This window comes from Ischnura elegans, chromosome 8, assembly GCF_921293095.1.
Source record: "Ischnura elegans chromosome 8, ioIscEleg1.1, whole genome shotgun sequence".
NCBI classification, from domain to species: Eukaryota; Metazoa; Arthropoda; class Insecta; order Odonata; family Coenagrionidae; genus Ischnura; species Ischnura elegans.
The window spans coordinates 95,921,617-95,940,242 of NC_060253.1; the positions used below are offsets into that span (position 1 = coordinate 95,921,617).

Sequence of the window (18,626 nt, forward strand, 5' to 3'; positions counted from 1 at the left end):
TAGATAAATCTGCTTATATAGGAATGAGATTTGATAGTTAAATGGGAAATTGGGATGGGATTTTTGAACTGCCTCTGTGAGCATTGCCTCATGGACTGAATTTTCTGTGATACATGTGTATCAAAATCATTTATTTAAATGCATACATATATGTCTCTAGTAAGGATGAATCGGTTCTTAAATTTTTTTTGTTCTGAGTACCGGTCCGATTCACCCCCATCAGTTCTCAGTTCTCAATACTCAGTTCCAAGGATGAACTCTTATTATCTGAATTAATAGCAAATTTAAATTAACAACTGCAAGAAGTGAATGAGAATAATTTCACTAAAGATGTAAATTAGCAGGAAAGAGTGTAAAGAAAAACTTCAGTTCATCTCCATAATTTTATTTGCCAAGCAAAAAAGTTTAAATAACACATTGTTAAAGAATGCATGATTGACCAATATGTCTCATTGCATCAGGCAGCCACTGGTTCTTTCTCCAGGTATTGATTTAAAAAATTCAACATTTTTACCCTATCTGGGTCTTATCTATCCTTTTTTTTGGCAGAAATATTGCCATGAACAGGCGTTCACTGAAAGCAGTGGTGGTCGATGTTGATTTGAAGGGCCCCACAGAATATGCTTGGAGCACAGTTTACATACTGCATACCATCAGGATCAATAGGGAAACTCCCTCAACTTCTGACGACATCATCTGTTAATTTGTTGTAACTTGTGAGTCAGTTCAAAATATATACTCTATGGTGCCATGTAGCTTAAATTGTTACTGAAATTGACAACTTATTTGCATGCTTCACTGTCACAGTTTGTATAACCTCAACAATAAACTGCTCAACATGACGGTAGAGCGACACCATGGATAAATTGGGCGGACGTGAGTTAACGCAAAATTGTATTGCAGTGTTGCATTCTGCAGGATAACCACATCTATTGATGTCTTGCATAGGTTTACCAACTTACGAACAGGCTCTTGAAGCGCATCTTGCTCGTGTGTCAAAGAATTACCATATATGTACATGATTCAATCGTAAGACTACTTTCAGACGAAACTATTTTCCGCCAGCCGCAGTTCACAGCATGGCATACGGCGTTGCAGAGAGTCATCTCTGGTCATCTCGTCTGAAAGTCCCCTGAATTTCCCGCGAAAGGTTGCCGACAAAAAGGCATTTCGTCTGAAAGCGGACTCAATATAGCATTGTCTGTATTTCACGTTGTAGAGGGTGCATCTCCGGGCCAAATGGGCGACATGCCGTCAACGGCGCATTTCAACTCATTTGAAGGCTTTGGATGCCAAATTCAAACCCTCACCACTGTTCCGAGCCAGTTCCAAAGTACCGACTTTCCGCGATCGGTTCTCAATACAGATTCCACAGCCAAGAACCAGCAGTACCGGGAACCGGGTACCGGAACCGACCCGTCTCTAGTATCTAGTAGTCATTATCTGATAACATATGGTAGAGGATTAATTTTGAGTATTTTCACTCATTGTGAGGGTAGGAGTAGTTTCATGTGCATTTATTCCATTTGCTCCAAAGGCTATAAATTATTTGTATTTGACAGAATTTAGAAAACACTATGAATCTCCTATTGTGGCATCAAGGCAACCACACTGCTCCGAAGAAGTCGTACGCCTGGGTGAGACGAGAGCAGGGGAATTAAACAGCAGAACAGCTTGGTTCATTCTCCGCAGAACACAAGCTGTCATAAATCAGTACCTTCCAAAGAAGGTAGAAGCTGTGATATTCTGTCATCCATTCCCAATGCAGGTAGGTACATGAATGGGAAGGTATGGAAATGTCTGTATTCTCTTTTTTTTTTATCCTTATCTTATTTTCCGTACCTCTCGTAGAGCTTTTGAATAATCTAATTTCATTGGCATCAAGTCTTCTTGTCATAATCCTTCCAAATGGATACAAGTTTGTGACCCTAGGGTGATTAAATTCATTGTTATGGGGACATCAAACCATTATTTTATGGTGATTGGGTAAGATGTTATAGCTTATTGTTTTTAGTGTATTCTGTAAAGCTTATTTTTATGCAAAATAATATCTTCATAGCTACCTATTTGTTTTTTTAACAGTCTTAAGGTTTAAGGTTACATGGTGCATTGACACAAGTTAATGTCAAAATGTATGGATTCGTGAATGAACATGACAATGTAAAATGTAACCACCCAACTTGTGCAAATGCATGTACAGAAAATAGAGCCTGTTCTAATTTGTTTTATGTATTCGTGCATGTTCTGTTGTGGTCCACAAAAATCGTTCATTATACAAACAAACATTAACTCGTATGTGTTCATGCATCTTGTAAACAGTCCTTTAAATCCTGTAATTCTTGGCAATAAATAAGAATTTTTATCAGCATTCTTATGCATTCTTGGAGAAAAATTTTTGTAAATCATTCTTTTGTTGAATGTTTATGTCTTTGTATCTCTTTAGGTACAATACACCAAATTTATTTCTTTATTCTCTATTTTTTCAAATGAGGTGAAGCTGTACAAATCTGCCATTTCATATTGGGAGATGCAAACCAATAAAGAGGAGGAACCGGAGAAAGGTGTGCCCCATCTATCAGTATTAACAGTTCTGAAAAAGATTTGTAACCACCCAAAACTGATCACTGCTTTTGACGCTGAAGAAGTAAGTTCCAATATATTTGAGTTTAATGGGTACTAGCTTTATGCAATTTAAAACAATATGGAAACTGTGATAAAACTTACATGGAAGCTATAACAGGTAAACCATCGTTTACATCAAAAAGCTCCTCAACTGGTTGATAATTTGCAATTACCATTAGTGTTATTTATCTAGTGATTTCATTTTAAGGTGTTTGTTTGAGATATTTCAATAAGAGAAAGTTTTATCAAGTAACATTCCTTCAAAACTTTATGAGGGAATTTTTTATTTTTCAAAATGTTTAATATTTGATTTCTGTCTTAACTGTTTCAACTGCCATATTCCAGTATAAAATGGATATACTATATCTGTGTTTTATTACCATATATTTTTTTAACTCACAGTTTCAAATTTCATTCATGTTTACTCGTGCTGCTGCTAAATGTTAACTCAAGTACACTGTATTGTGTGACTTACTTTCTAATGTGATTAAGCCTGTGTTATGCAACAAAATACGCTAATGAACATCAATTCAATTTGCTCAAGCCCCATTTTGAGTTGCAGAGCAAAACTTTTCTTTGAATTACATAAGAGGCAAAAATAGTTCATATCCTCTGCACATTCTATTACAACCTATTACACTCAATAATGTGACAGATTGTAGAAGTACACTGTATTATGTGACTTACTTTCTACTGTGATTGAGCCTATCCTTATGTTGAAATTAATTGATATTTAATAACCATTTGAAGTTAATAGGTGTTTTCTTAATGCATGTTTTACCTACCTTAACTTATTAATGGAAATATCTAATCTCAAATACCGTTTGACCAGTCATTGTTAAATGTATTTTAGATCACGTTTTTTTAATGTAAGACTTGACGCCATTTTTTATCTTCAAGGCTGGAGTTGTAAAACATTTGCAAGAAGAGCTGAGTGACAATGATTTGTTTGAAAACACTGTTGAACATTCTGGGAAAATGTGGTTTGTTGAGACCCTGCTACATAGTCTCAGTCATCTGAAAGAGAAAGTGATTCTGGTGTCTTATTATACCCAGGTAATCATGAAAATTACGGTAAAATCGATATCAAGGCAGTGGATATTAAATGAGTGGGTTTGAAGCCAAGTGGTGCAAGTGATATTTTTCTCAACAGAGAAAGGTAAAGTTAATTGTTGAAAGGGGATTGGGTTGGTGTGGTGACTAGAGTGTTGGCTTCCCACCTGGTGGGCCCGGGTTCAAATCCCGACAGTGGCAGAGAATTTTCAGAGACTGCCCGATCCCTGCTTGAATGTTGTGTGGTGGACATTTCAAGGACAACACTTCGTCCGTCAGATGGGACGTTTACCCGTGGTCCCCTTGGTGCCTTTCATTAAGAGCAGGCTAATGCCGACGCAGGGTTTCTCTCCACCCTCCCTTACCTACCCTTCCCTCATGGCGCAAATGACCTCAGCTGTCGGTCACTTCCTCCAAATACTATACCATTAATTGTTAGAAGAAATACACAAAAACTTGGTTGCCAAGGGATACGAGCGAGTCTCTGCTCTGTGCTGACATCGAGTGGAAAATCAAATGCACTACTAAGTATCTAATTGATCTCGTTTGTTCTCTATACCTAATTTCTGTTCCTTACTCTGTGTAGAAAAGAGAAATCACTTGTGCCCCTTGGCTTCCAACCCACTCACATGTACTTTGATGTCATGGGGTTTCAATAGCATGCAAAAATTATTCTATTCCATTGTAGCAAGTATTAAATATTATTACTCCTGTGAATGTATTTTCAGACCCTGGATATTTTTGCAGACATTTGTGATTCCAGGAAATATAAATACTGTAGATTGGATGGTTCTGTACCTACTGCTAAACGGATGGCTATTGTTGAATCATTCAACAATCCATATGAAAATAATTGTAAGTTGGAGTGTACTAACTTAAATTTGTGTCTTTGACATTGTCATAATTCACTTCCCCGAGTCATTTTTCTCTGAAAGCAAGAACTTGCGAATTTATATGAATTCATTACCTTCCATGAAATCATAGGTTAATTAATATGATACAAAATTTATACACTTTTAAAAGCTACCACGGCAAAACTCTCGGCAGCGAAGACACACCCACACACCACAACTTTTACAACCATACTCCCCTTCGCCATCCACAACAATCTCCGTCCACCATCACTTGCCTCATTGTTCCTCTCCCACCAATTGTCACATCAACACTCAACTCACATACAACTCAAAATTCATTGTTACAGTATATGTATTTTTCATTACCAATTGTTCCTGTAAGCCACTCATTGGTTTAGATTAAATCATTTATCATTATCTGCTATTTAAAATTCCTAACTATCTGTCATTGCTGTGTTCTTTCAATGTTTTAAATGACGCTGATCTCTGCTGTATAGTTGTCTCCTCTATCCTACTTCTTTGCTTCACATAAATTGCCGTGGTAGAAAATTCCTAAGGGTCAGGAATGGAGCCAGGAACGATTGGCATTCCCGGCCTCTGCGCAGAACACTATGCTATCCAAGTTCCTTCTTATTCCCACGGCAATGAAGCCTGGATCACATGATCATTTTTTCTTTCCCTCAGAGTGATAGCTCTTACGATAGATAGAGATAGGTTTACAGGGATCAAAAGAGTGATCGCTCGGCCCATCATTTTCTGAATCGCTCGGTCATTCCCAGAATCATTCATTTTTCCATAACTTATTCTGTCACTTTCTGTATGTACATTTGCCATTAAAAGTGAAGCATGGCATTACAATTGCTGTTAGAAGCTGTGCGTTCTGATTTGTTGAAAGACTGCTCAGTGATGGTTTCAGCAATGGAAAAAGGGATTGGATTTTCATTGCTGGATTCTTCACAGAAAACGATTGCACGAAACGGTCATTTTCCTGCCATCATAAGAGCAATCTCTCGTATGCGATGGAAAAAAAATGATCAAATGATTCAGGCTTTAAATTCAATTTTACTGCTATTCGTACAACAGGTTCAAAAGATGTAGTATTAATTGCCACACGCTGAACTATTGCTTTTATGATTTCTCAACTTGCTGTGGCATTCATGAAGTCCATCCTCCCCTGTATTGCCATCGTTGATGGACATAAGGCTCTAACTTTTAGTAGTACCTTGAGTCCAAGTAAAATTGACATGGGAATTTAGGACCTAAATAGCATTGTAATCTGTATCATTCATTGTTCGGAAAGCCATGGGTTGATTGACATTCCAGGGAATTTTTGAATATTGAAATTAATCTGAATGTAACTGCTGTACATGCAGCAGATTGGAAAATACTGTATATGTCTGAATATAGTCCCCCCTTTTTTTTCAGAAATGCCTGTGGTAAAAGTAAATGGGGGTACTATATTCAGAGAAATACAGTACTCTGACTCCCTTCTTTGTCTTTCCTGCAAAAGTTTCTCTCACTCCATAGCTGAAACCTTGGCTTCCCTCTCATTAACATTCTCAGTTACATTCCGCTCATTTTGTCTCTTTTCTTTAATTTATCATCCAATAATTTGAACTCCTGTGTTTGAATTACACATTTTGTTAAAATAAATGTATTACTTTTTCAGTTGTCTTCTTGCTCAGTGCTAGAGCTGGTGGGGTTGGATTAAATTTGACAGGGGCATCAAGGCTGGTTCTTTATGACTCAGACTGGAACCCTGCCAGTGACCTCCAAGCAATGGCAAGGATTTGGAGGGATGGACAGAAAAGATCTGTTTATATTTACAGGTATTTACAGTAATCAGTGACCAATAATTTACTCCTCATCCCCTTTTACGTGATGCATTAACTTGTATCAGTCTATGTGTGTTAGCATGGATGTAAATATGCTTTTTGATTCTCACTTGGATAAGAACAAAATGGGATAACTTTATAAGAGAAATGAGGACAGATAAGTAGGCTTAACAGGTGAATTCCATTCAGCAAAGTCAAACCGAAGCTAGTTGGAAAACAAAGGTACTTGAACTGTAACAGTTTATACTGCAGAAAACAAGAGATAAATGCACTTGAATGCACTTATATAATAAATGGAGATTGGAAAATGCGTCATACCAGTCAAAATTTGTGCGCTGAAGGTGTTTTGTTCTCACAGGTATAGATATAAGGTCATTGCTGGGACCCTCTTGATTATAAGCTTCTGATTTTGATTATCAGTGGAATCAGAATTTATTTTTTACTCTATGTATATGAAATTCCAATTTTGCATAAATAAATCTGCAAATCAGCACTTTGATCATCCACTGTCAATCAAATTTTCCTTGGAATTCCCTGGCCCAAATACACTGTCCTAATGTGCTAAATATATAAATCACTTAGTAATGTTTCACAAAAACTTTTATTGCTCTGACCCAGAGTTTTGACTAATATATAAGAGGGGGGACCCAAAACTAACCGGACACAATTTTTTTTTATTCAAAATTTAATTTTATGTCTTACAAACGTTAGTCACCTTTGAAGTATTCTCCATTTATACTGATACATTGATTAAAACGTTTTTTCCGCGACGCGAAACACCTGTGGTACTTGTCGTTTCCGAAGTCTTGCAGCGCCGCCTTTGACTTTCTTTTCATCTCCGTAATATGATCAAAATATTTCCCTTGCATCACCATTTTCATCCGGTTTAGTAAAAGGAACTCAAAAGTTGCAAGATATGGTGAGTAGGGTGGGTGAGGAAGGAGTATCATGCAATTTTTTAATAAAAACTCAAGTCGCCACAATCGGCAACATGTGCAGCTTTTGATCAGGAGGCAACAAGCGGGGGATGAATTTCACTGCCATTTGTCTCAATTGCTAATCTTCTGCTAAAATTCGCTGTAATTAACTCCACGAATGACCAGATTGTTCAGCGAGTCCGTCAATAGTTCACCTCTTATCCTCGTACACAAGGGTAAGAGTTTTTTTCCACATTTTCATCTGTTCTGGACCTGGAAGGCCAGTCTGGGCATTACATGTCTTTGATCGACACGTTGCCACATTTGAATTGCGAATACCACCCGTGCATGTGTTATTTTTAAAGCCTGTTCTATATTAGCTGTAGACAACATAATAACCATCTATAACTGATAACTTCAGGCTTGACTTTGTGAAACCTCTCCACATTGGAAATAAAGGAATAAAACTTTGTAAGAGTGTAACTATGTTATGAAACCCGGGTCGTGCCCATATTAATATGTTAGTGAACCTTACAAAGTTTTATTCCTTCATTTCCAAAAATAACCACCTCCAACTCAATTTTACTGAGCAGAGACCAAAATTTCAACACTGCACGATGTTCTTGAGTATCAGCCATTTCAAAAATCGAAAAGGTCAAAAAACTCTTTGAATGTAAACTGTCACAGTGGCTCGCTACAACCATCTAAATCCTAGCCATTTCGGATACTGACTTATATATGATGAAATAATATCCATCTAGTGGAAGAAGCCCAAAATATAAGAGCGACATGCACAACGATATTCGTCCGGTTATTTTAGGGCCCCCCCTCGTAGTCATTATTAAGTACCTTGATAATGACTATATACTTGTCTAAACCGTGGGTCGGAACAATAAAATTTTTTGTAGAACATCACTAAATGATTTATGTTGCACATTAGATATGTGGTTCCAAGGGCGTACCTAGGATCATAACTGGGGAGGGGGGGGGGAAGCCATGGGATTTATGAGTTAATTTCCTTGAAAAAATAATTTTATGTATTTTAGTTACATATCTTATACTAATATATATCATTTTTTGCAGGTTTAAAGAAAATTTGTTGAATACTTTCGTTTCAATTCAGTACTGATTTTGCTTAAAGACTATTGCAATTTTTGCTTCTGGGGGGGTGGGGGGGCAGCTGCCCCCCTCTGCCCCTTGCTGGGCACGCCAATGTGTGGTTCCACCAAGTGAAGCCTAAGCACCTGAAATACAGATACTGTCCTAATCTTTGACCCCCTTCCTCACCAGACAGGTATCCTTTAGAATTTGGTTGGTCACATGGTGTGAATGGTCAGGGTTCCCACTCAACCGTGAAAACCTTAAAACCATGAATAAGCCGTGAATTTTGTCTACCTTGAAAAAACCTGGAAATAGCCGTGGATTTCATCACAAAACCTTAAAAAATCTCTCAAACTTATAGAAAAAGAACTACAATTGACAGAAGAAAAGAAAAAAAGATATTTCAATCATGTTTCAAGGCCAAGCCACATACAGACACTGTCCACACATTTATCTCCACACGTATATTCGAAGTGCAATTATTGGTCCTTGTGCCATGATGACACATCTATCTTGAGCCTGTGATTGGAAGACCGGCAAACAAAGTGTTCATTAACCCTGGGGAAAAATTAGACACTTCTTTACTTCCCTAGCTCACTGCTCCCTCCATTTTGCCACTCACAACCTTAAGCTTCACCTAAATTTTGATATCGATAAGTGACGTCAAGAGAAATAGCACTTTCATTGCTACGTTTGAATTCACGGCGCCTGTCGCGGTTGATACATTTTTAGTTAACGTGCAGGCGGTGATTGTTACGTCATCAATATTTCTGCCTAAAATAGCTTATCAACATACCGTGAATTTGACGATATTTAGACCGTGAAAACCTGGAAAAAACCGTGAATTTTATAATTTAGTTTGAGTGGGAAGCCTGATGGTTAGTCATTGCTATTCCTTGTTTGCATTTTAGATTACTTACAACTGGAACTATAGAGGAAAAAATCTATCAGAGGCAAATAAATAAAACCGGTTTAAGTGGAGCTGTGGTGGATCCCAAAAATCCTAGTGGCATCAAGCTTTCTTTGGCAGAGCTAAAGGTGAGTAAATTAAACTTTTATCCAATTCCTGGATAATATTTCCCTGAGTCCTTATCTCATTTGGCTCACAAAATTGGTTTTAATGCTGTGACATGGGGAATAAATTTAGTCCATCTTAAATGTACCCTTCATTTGATCTCCTCAAAGAAAACTTCCTCTGCAAATTTCCCTTGAAACCACTTTTATAGGTTGGAATTTTTGATGATATTTTTCATCTTTGACCAGCTGGTTGTATCTCTTTAAAGTACAGCCAGTAGCCTACTCTGTTCTATTTCCACAGACTCTGCTTTTTATTTTTCTTATTTTATTTTAAAGCTAGATTCTTACTCTTCCATATGTTATTCCATCTCCAGGATTTATTCACATTTCATGAGGACACCCTTTCTTTGACGCATGGTTTATTGGATTGCAAATGCCTAAATGCAGATTCCAATGTCAAGGAAAATTTAGGTCCAGCATCTGTTGATAATGAGCTAGATGATGATGATGAGAGAGAATGTCAGTTGGGCCTGGCAGCAAAAACATCTCAGACAGCTTCTCTTCCTATCAGTCAACTAAACAATTGGAAGCATTTATCACCCCCATTTGAGGTTTCTGAACTTGAGGTTTGTCATCGAAACAGTTTTCTCTTCAATATGTAAAATAAATATGTACCAATTTTTTTGTTTAATCACTTGACCCTTAAAAAGTATAAGTTCATTGAAATATGATGTGTTATTTGTAGAGATGTGCGAATAGTATCCGCGAATACTCGAATACCTCGAATATTAGAAAGTATTCGATATTCGAGGTTTCGAATAGTTATGCGAAAAGTACCGCCTCGAATACCTCGAATACTTTGAATTTCGCGTCATACACTGTCGCACGCACGTCGTTGGTAGTTGACTCGGAAAAATGAAGAGAACTCTAGTCGTTTAGTGCTCGCTGCGCCGTTTTACGCAAGTTGACGAATTACATCAAATTCGTGGATTTTAGCGGAGAAAAGAGTTCGACGAGGGGAACCGAAAATGGTCGGGTTGGAAAAATCCGAAAATCCCCGATTCCCCCCACCAGGAGAACCTCAGCGCCGTGGGATAGCAACCTTAGGGCATTTCCCACGATCCGCTATCCCCCTCCATCCAGCACTTGCCTCACCCACTCTGACGCTTTCCTCTTCTCCGAAATCAAACAAAAGGCCCCAGATCGCGCAGGGATCGCATTACGAAGACCCCTGCTTCGAAAAAAATATCGAGTTACGAGAACAATAAAAACGTGTTTCACGCCCTCCCCACTTTTCTCACCCACTGACCTTTTTCTGGCTACCTGCTTCGAAGTTCCCCATTTCTGGAGGTCAACAGCTGTGTGAGTAACGTGGGATACTTACATTAGCGCATTTCCCAAGATCTGGTATCCCTCTCCATTCAGCACTAGCCCCACCTCTGAGGCTTTCCTCTTCTTCGAAATAAAAAAAAGGTCACAGCTCGCGCAGGGATCATATTACGAAGACCTTGGCTTCGAAAAAATACCAAGTTACACGAGAACAATAGAAACGTCTTTCGGGCCCTCCCTTTTCTCCCCCACTGACCTTTTTTTTCCTACCAGCTTCGAAGTTCCCCATTTCTGTGGAGGTCAACCGCTGCATGAGTCATCTATTAGCACAAAAGGTGTCTAAGAATGACTTTCGTCAATTGATGTTACACCTTTATTGAATTGAAATATTAGTAATGTGCGCGTAATTTCAAAAAGAATAAGACCAAACACGAAGTATTTCTGAGTTTATTTAAGCATTTTACGCAAAGAAATAAATGTCAAAATACGACGGAGACTTAGCATTCTGGCGAAACTCGATATGAGCAGCAGAGCTTCTCGGGAGTTGATGCCGTATTTTTTTCCGAAAACATATATCAAGTTACAATTTATGAGTGGTGCTATAAATCTTTATTGTTACAGTCCCAGACAAAGGGATATTTTCTCAGAATATTTGGTTTCTCCCTGATAGCAATGCCAATTCATCTTCTTATCTCGTGAGAACTCCCAAAGATGGACTAATAATAATAACTAACAAAAAAACTAACAAAATAATTGAAGAAAATCCGGTGGAAAAGAGCTTGTATTTTACAAAATGCCTGAGATTGTCAGCTAGCACTTGGCAGCAGGATAGGGGGTAAAGTGATGTTAGTTGAATTAATTATATGCCCAATTGTTTCCATAAAATTAAAATATTCATTAATCAGCTAAATTCCTGTTCGAATCATTTAAAGGAAATCAAAATTACTCCCCAAAATCTTGTGTTTCCTGCTGCATAGGCAACCGAGTCAAACATACCAGCATTCATCATTTAGTATTCGAGGTATTCGAAATTCGAGGTATTCGAATATTCGAGCAATGATTTAATATTCGAATTCGATATTCGAATTCGAGAAATCTGCTATTCGACCCATCTCTAGTTATTTGTATTAAGCCAGAGTTAGATAATTAGGCTTGGTATTTTTTTCATTAATCCTGTATGAAAAAAATTCATATAGTTTCCTTTAATCCATTTTCAGGACATGGGACTTTCATTTTTACCAACCCACATCACTTTCATTTTCCAAAGTACAACGGAATGATTAGAGTGCAAATGGACTTAATAATCATGTTGCTATTTATGATGGTGAATTGTTATTTGTTTTTTATTGTATTTATGAAAGAATATTATATTTGTTTCCTCATCAACTTATCTTGTATTTTTTACGTGGGAACCACCATTCCACCTCCATCTAAACATTTCATGCTAAGAGTATAAAATTATTCAAGGGCGAGCATTCTTCTGATAAACTAAGAAAATCAGGAAATTTACTTGAGTATGGAAAATCATGGAATGTCGAGGAAAATAACATGAAAGTCTGGAAAAATAATTTTTTCTGTGAAATTTAATTCAAGAACTTTCCTAAGCCTCCTATCTAAGCATCTAAAGCATATCTAAGATTCTCTCGGGGGTATCAAGTGCAGAAAGGCTTCTCGGGCTTTCCACCAGGTAATTTGCTACATCTCTCCCGACATTTCGAAGAGCTCTTCATCCTCATAATCTTCAGAAGATCCCCTGAGGATGAGAGCTCTTTGAAACGTCGGGAGAGATGGAGCAAATTTCCTGGTGGAAAGCCTGAGAAACCTTTCTGCAAAAGCTTGATATTTGAGCCACCCATTCCCAACAATTCATTTAGATGGTACTCTGCAACTGTTACAATTCATTGCATTATTCTAATTTATGTATACATAAAATAAAGACCCTTGTGACCAAGGGAACTACCTATCTTTGGCATATATGTACTGAGGCCCTTATATATATGTACAGCAGACTCCCGATTATCCGGCTGCGGTTTATCCGGGTTGCGGATTATCCGTGCATGATTTTAACTCTCGCTCAATTTTTTCCGCAATCTTATAAAAAAACTTAAATCGGACCCAAAATCATCGGAATTACTGCATTAATGCTAGGATACACCAGGCTTATCATTTCCGTCAGAATCCCGTTCGTAAAACGGAAGCGATCGCGCGCTAGCCGCATTCAAGGGAGCACCGATTTCGTGTTTCCCAAGCCTATCAGTGCGCGAACGCACTCCGTGATCACGGATACACGTCCCGCAGCAGATGCAACCCGGGCAACTTGTACGAGACGCGACTGCGTGGCGTGGTGCCTGACAATGTATAGTTTCCGACGTCGAGCAGTCGTTTTGAAGCATTCGCGCAAATCACTTTTCTGTACCCGCGATCACACACCCACGAAAGTGTGGTTTTTGAAACCGTGCCTTACATGAAGCATTAATAATACGAGTACATTCATGTTATTGCCGCTAAAAAGATCGCGAACTGGCGAAGAAAGCTCTCGTTGAGTCCGGGAAGCACGCTCATAAAGCAGAATAACGGCATAAATAATAATATATTGTTTGTTTTACGTAAATTATGATCATTACAAGACATTGGAGTTGATGTTTGGGTTATCCGTGTTTTCCGATTATTCGTGCCGTCCCTCCCCATCATTAGCCCGGATAATCGGGAGTCTACTGTATATGAATGAGGCCCTTAACTAAGAATTGTAGTAATAATTTGCTCACTCACTGTTATACATATTTTGTGTATCTTCTCTTGAAATCTCTTTGTCCTATTATTCTAATATTAGACTGCCCTTAGCTGCCTTCCCCATATTTTTTCCCTGAGAGAATTTCTTTATAAGACCTATTTATATCTCATAATGTGGCCAGGGTTTGTGGTAGACTTCACTCTCGCACTCTTCATAGAATTGATTGTTCACTTAAACCCAATACATATATAAATTCAATAAAATAATTCTGGAAATGAAAGGGAAAGTTAAGTTAGCATGAGGAAAAAATCTTCCTCATTCAGCCATTTTCTCTTAAGGGTAATTCCATGTCAATTCAACACAGAAAAGTGACATTTTCAACCCAACCACGTCAGATTTCTTTCAAATTTGGTGTATTGAATGGTACTGGTAAGTGATGGAAAAATACCAATTGGTAGAGGTATATGATGATTTTGACAAAAGTTACAGGTCCGCAAATGTTGTAAATTTGTCGAAATTTCAGCGTGTCTCTCTAAAGGTAAATGACTATAATTCCGGTTCTATTCAAGGTAGAAAAATTAAACTAATGTTTTTGGAATGGTAATATGTAGGGCTTTACATTGATATACAACATGGCCTATTTATAATAATTTCAATACACGAGGTCTTTGACCTTGAATATCTCAAAATACCCCCCCTTCAATTTTTTTAATAAAAATATATGTTATTGCTCATACATTTTACTACACTCATACAAAATATCAAGATGGTACACTCAAGGCATCGTGCCCAAAAAATTGTTTTTCTACGGAACTACACAAGTAAAATGCAAGAAGTACCACTTAAATATGAAATGCCCATTGTTGAACGGTATAGTTCATGGCTATATCACTGCAGTGTTACAGAAAACAATATGATGGGTAGCTTCAATGAAAATACAGTTAAAATTGGTAAAAACCAGGGGTGGTTTCAAAGAGGGGCTAGGGGGGCTAATCCCCCCAGGGGCCTCAAAATGTTGCTTCAGCTTGGCCATGTCTTCATCGTGATGGGAAGTCGGTGTATAGTTGAAGGTACATGATGGAATATTTACTTTGCTACACTGAAACAACTCTTGTGCTGTCAATATATGGTTATCAAAAGGTCTCTTGAGGCTTGTCTTTTTACAGTCCCTGCAACCCCATCACAAGGTCCTTTGCCATGAGCTGTTGTAAAAAAATGCCATTCTGTTGTGACATCAAAGCCTTCCTGATGGTAGCTCAGATTGATGAAATTTTTTCAGTTTTTGTGTTGGGCAGCACATCCATCCGAAAAATAGTAAATGTGCTTTGGAGTTAAAAAGTGGCAATTCAGGGAATTGATGAAATTTCGCTGGAAACAATACACAGATACGATATCATGATGAAGGCAGTCAGATAATTCTACTTATGACACATGTTGTATTTTATTAGATGCAACGTCTCTATGGTAAGCCACGAATGGATGAATTGTGGCCTTTGAGATATTCCAGTAAAATCCTTGAACTTCATCTTGAATGATGAAGGAGTAGTTCTCTGCAAAATCACAAACCACAAGATATTCATTCACTTTGAGTTCTTCTTTCGTAGTTTTAAAGAATTGTGACTGCTGTTGTGTTATGAATGAGTGTGGTATTATATGCTTTAAACTGGATGAAAATGCTTCTAGGAAATCATTCTTTGATTTTGTTAAAGTCTCTAAAACTGCCCTGCCAGTGGTCAACCAACATGCCAAGAGTAGACCCATACAAACAGTATGGGTTCCACTAGCACCCGCAACAACACAGTGCTTTGCCTGCAATTCACAAAATTTGGAGATTCCAATTTATAAATCTGGATATTTTTCCTTGAAATACATTATTATTATACAATACACAAATTCCTGTACATTTCCTTAATGTACCATGTAATCTGAGGCAAAAAATTCTCTCATGGTTTTCCTAACACTCCAGAGCTCTTCGGAAGCACAGTCAGAATCTGTGCCTTGTCACATATACTGTCTGAACTATGAAACTTATCTTTGAGCTGGGCTATGATTTCACTTTCTGCAGTCTCTTCCTTTTCAGGTTGCAACAAATAAGTATGCTCCAAAACTGAGGCTACCTTTTTCAATTTTTCTTTTGGATAATTTTTCTCATTTTGAAGTCAATTTTTTTCACAGGAGATTCACCTAAAAAATGAAGGCTACTATTTAAATAATCCAGGGCAATAGCAGGTGCTATTTCATCTTCACTTACATCTTCTTTGGAAGTCCCTGGCATAGCACAGGCTACTTCAGCATGTTCTGATAACTTCTGTGATAATTTTTTTCGGCATTTACTGCAAATTTTCCCACCTATCAATACATAAGGTGATTCATTTGCCATCCACTCCTGAATGTCTCTCAAATTTTTCTTTTCTCTTGCATGGCCTTCTTCTTTAAATGGATTGCAAGAGTATATTTTTGACTTGAAAGCCATTTTTCACAAACTACTGTTTCACATAAAAGAAATAGTGCTCAAAATTACTTATGCACTTCACTGTAGTTCCAACTGAAGTCACATCCTGGGACAAACAACAGATAATTAGCTTAAATGACTGCCTGATTCTTACTCATATACCTCACTGTAGTTCCAACTAAAGTGACATCCATGGGACAAGCAACAGATAAGTAGCTTAAATGACTGTATGATTCTCACTTTAAATTAAACTCTATGAATCTAATCAGATTAGTCTCTCACAGCTTGATTCAATAATGAAAATATGTAATTAGGTTAACTGCAAGTTAGTCTTAATTAGATTAACCCTTCAAGCCTGACTTTAAATGCCCGTGGTTCCTCTCCCAGCGTATGCAATGCACTGTATGCATCTTCTAAATGCCATGCCTAAAGCGTGCGCGATACACCGAAGGCGTCCGAATCTTTTATTAAGAATTCCTATCTCTTAGCTTCCATTTATGTACTCTTAGTGAGTATATATGAGACATAACTGCCTGCTTTTTTTTGGGCCTCTTCTTTGCTTTTGTTTGTGTGCTCGTATTATTAAATAATATTTTTCCCAGCTGATGCTAGGATGCTTCGTCTAGGAGCAGTGTCTGGTGGACCCTCAAAGAAGATATTCTTCCACTCACGCTCCGATTTATGTGTTTTCTTAGCGATTGTGTGTTCTATGTGGGGGTGCTGAATGCTCTCCTCTGTGGCTCATTATCATCTGCTTTTCTGCCTTATCGTTTCCTTTCTCTTTCATTGTGGCAATAATAGTGAGGGCATGGACCTGAATCTTGCAGCAAAGGAGGGGGTCCGAAAAAATTACCATTTTATCTAGTGTAAATTGGATACCCCCGGGGGGATTAGCCCCCCTAGCCCCTCTTTGAAACCACCCCTGGTTTTTACCAATTTTAACTGTATTTTCATTGAAGCTACCCATTCCAAAAACATTAGTTTAATTTTTCTACCTTGAATAGAACCGGAATTATAGTCATTTGCCTTTAGAGAGACACGCTGAAATTTCGACAAATTTACAACATTTGCGGACCTGTAACTTTTGTCAAAATCATCATATACCTCTACCAATTGGTATTTTTCCATCACTTACCAGTACTATTCAATACACCAAATTTGAAAGAAATCTGACGTGGTCGGGTTGAGAGGTGTGTTGAATTCACATGGAATGACCCTTAAGTTGAAAATAAGAAAAACTTGAAAGTTGCTGCCCACTTTTCATAAATTGTCAACATCATATGAGCTCATTCAGAGGAAACCTCCCATTGGGGGAAGGATCACAAGTGTGCAAACAACAATGAACCTGTGAGACCAAGGATTATGACAGAAGCGGAGACCCCCTCGGCGAAAGATAGTGAGGTCCACAACTTACCAGCAAAAGGGTTAACGCCATCGATTTTTTTCTCCAAATAGCATAAGATGCAGGTGATGGATACATACATCCTAGCACTTATGTACGATTAATGTGTGATAACTGATACTATTAAATACATTGACTTTGAGAAAGGAAAGTGACTTGAACAATTTTTGAAACTCCTGAGTTCTTCAAATTCATAACTGACTGTGGAACACTAATGACCAGATGTGCTATGGTCCTAGATTTAATAATAACACACTCAATACTGTATTTTTTGTGTCCTTTCCTGAAAAATAAAAGATTTTTCTGCCATTATAAATAGTCTTTCAGAGATGCAAATGTGCATCTTGGTATCAAAGCCATGCAGCCTGGATGTGCATTCACATCCATCTGTCTCAATGCGTTAATGTACCTTCTGTGAATGAAATGGAAAATCTGGCAGTTTGAGCTGAAATGCATTATCAACAACAAATCCAAAGCGGTGGATTGAGGAAAATAATTAATAGCTAGAGCAATGTCTGTAACCATCAGTTTATTGTGAAAAAAATCAGCAAATATAAAACACATAACAGGATAGGTGATGTGATACATGGATACTGCCACAACCAAACGAGGAGAACCTCATGTGATGTTATACTGTATGATGAGTATTTAAAGAATATGATAACAGTTTTCTCAATCCAGATAACATAGCATAAAAAATATCCATATTACAAGGTACAAAAGTATTTATAATGATACATATTCCCAGCGCCAAAAAAATATAACCTGTCATGCACAGCAACTTTTAAAATTGGTAGGGGAGTCATACATGACTGTGGGAAAAATTATAAACCTTTTAAAATGTGGAAAAAACTTGATCCTCAACACCATGTGATTGTATTATTACAATGAGTTTGTACTAATATCATAAACACATTCAGTGCGGAGCAATAGTCAATTGACGTGGTCCCGTCCAAGCCGAGATACGGAGCATGTCAATTGACGTGCTCTGCCGGTCGGGCTGGGAGCCCTTTCTCTGCCTCCGTACGTGACTAATATCCACTTCCGAGTCTTCCAAACGTGTGAAAGGCCTTCGGTAAGCTTCCCTCTTTCGACCCGTGTGTGCCGTTTGTAAATAGCAGTATTTGAACGGAAGTTATGGCACGAAAACCTCTCTCTATTTTTCTTTCTTATTTTATCGGCCGATTCTGACAACGTTCATGAAAATTGGGCCCACATTGAATGTGTTAATGTATCCTGGAAATATTTAACTCATTGTATTCTTAATAACAAGTATCCTATAAGAATATTTTCCTGGATTAAAGCAAGTAAAT

At 37.8% G+C, this 18,626-nt stretch overlaps 1 protein-coding gene and 1 long non-coding RNA gene across 3 annotated transcripts in view; one reads left to right on the top strand and one right to left on the bottom strand.

Annotated features, from left to right (window-relative positions):
* LOC124163862 (DNA repair and recombination protein RAD54B-like) overlaps nucleotides 1–12,112 on the top strand; it is a 34,653-nt gene extending 22,541 nt beyond the window's left edge. For both annotated transcript variants that reach the window (XM_046540968.1, XM_046540969.1), the window contains exons 10-17: nucleotides 1,563–1,768; nucleotides 2,492–2,644; nucleotides 3,523–3,678; nucleotides 4,404–4,530; nucleotides 6,199–6,358; nucleotides 9,294–9,420; nucleotides 9,774–10,025; nucleotides 11,946–12,112. In XM_046540968.1, coding sequence (XP_046396924.1) covers nucleotides 1,563–1,768; nucleotides 2,492–2,644; nucleotides 3,523–3,678; nucleotides 4,404–4,530; nucleotides 6,199–6,358; nucleotides 9,294–9,420; nucleotides 9,774–10,025; nucleotides 11,946–12,008 — 1,244 coding nt within the window. In that variant the 3' untranslated portion in view covers nucleotides 12,009–12,112. The remainder of the gene's footprint in view (nucleotides 1–1,562; nucleotides 1,769–2,491; nucleotides 2,645–3,522; nucleotides 3,679–4,403; nucleotides 4,531–6,198; nucleotides 6,359–9,293; nucleotides 9,421–9,773; nucleotides 10,026–11,945) is intronic.
* A 5,715-nt stretch (nucleotides 12,113–17,827) lies between these two features.
* LOC124163921 lies at nucleotides 17,828–18,298 on the bottom strand. Its single transcript, XR_006865876.1, has 2 exons — nucleotides 18,146–18,298; nucleotides 17,828–18,094 (listed from the first exon to the last, which is right to left on the bottom strand). It is a non-coding gene; the product is annotated as an uncharacterized LOC124163921 (long non-coding RNA).
* Between the last annotated feature and the right edge of the window lie 328 nt (nucleotides 18,299–18,626).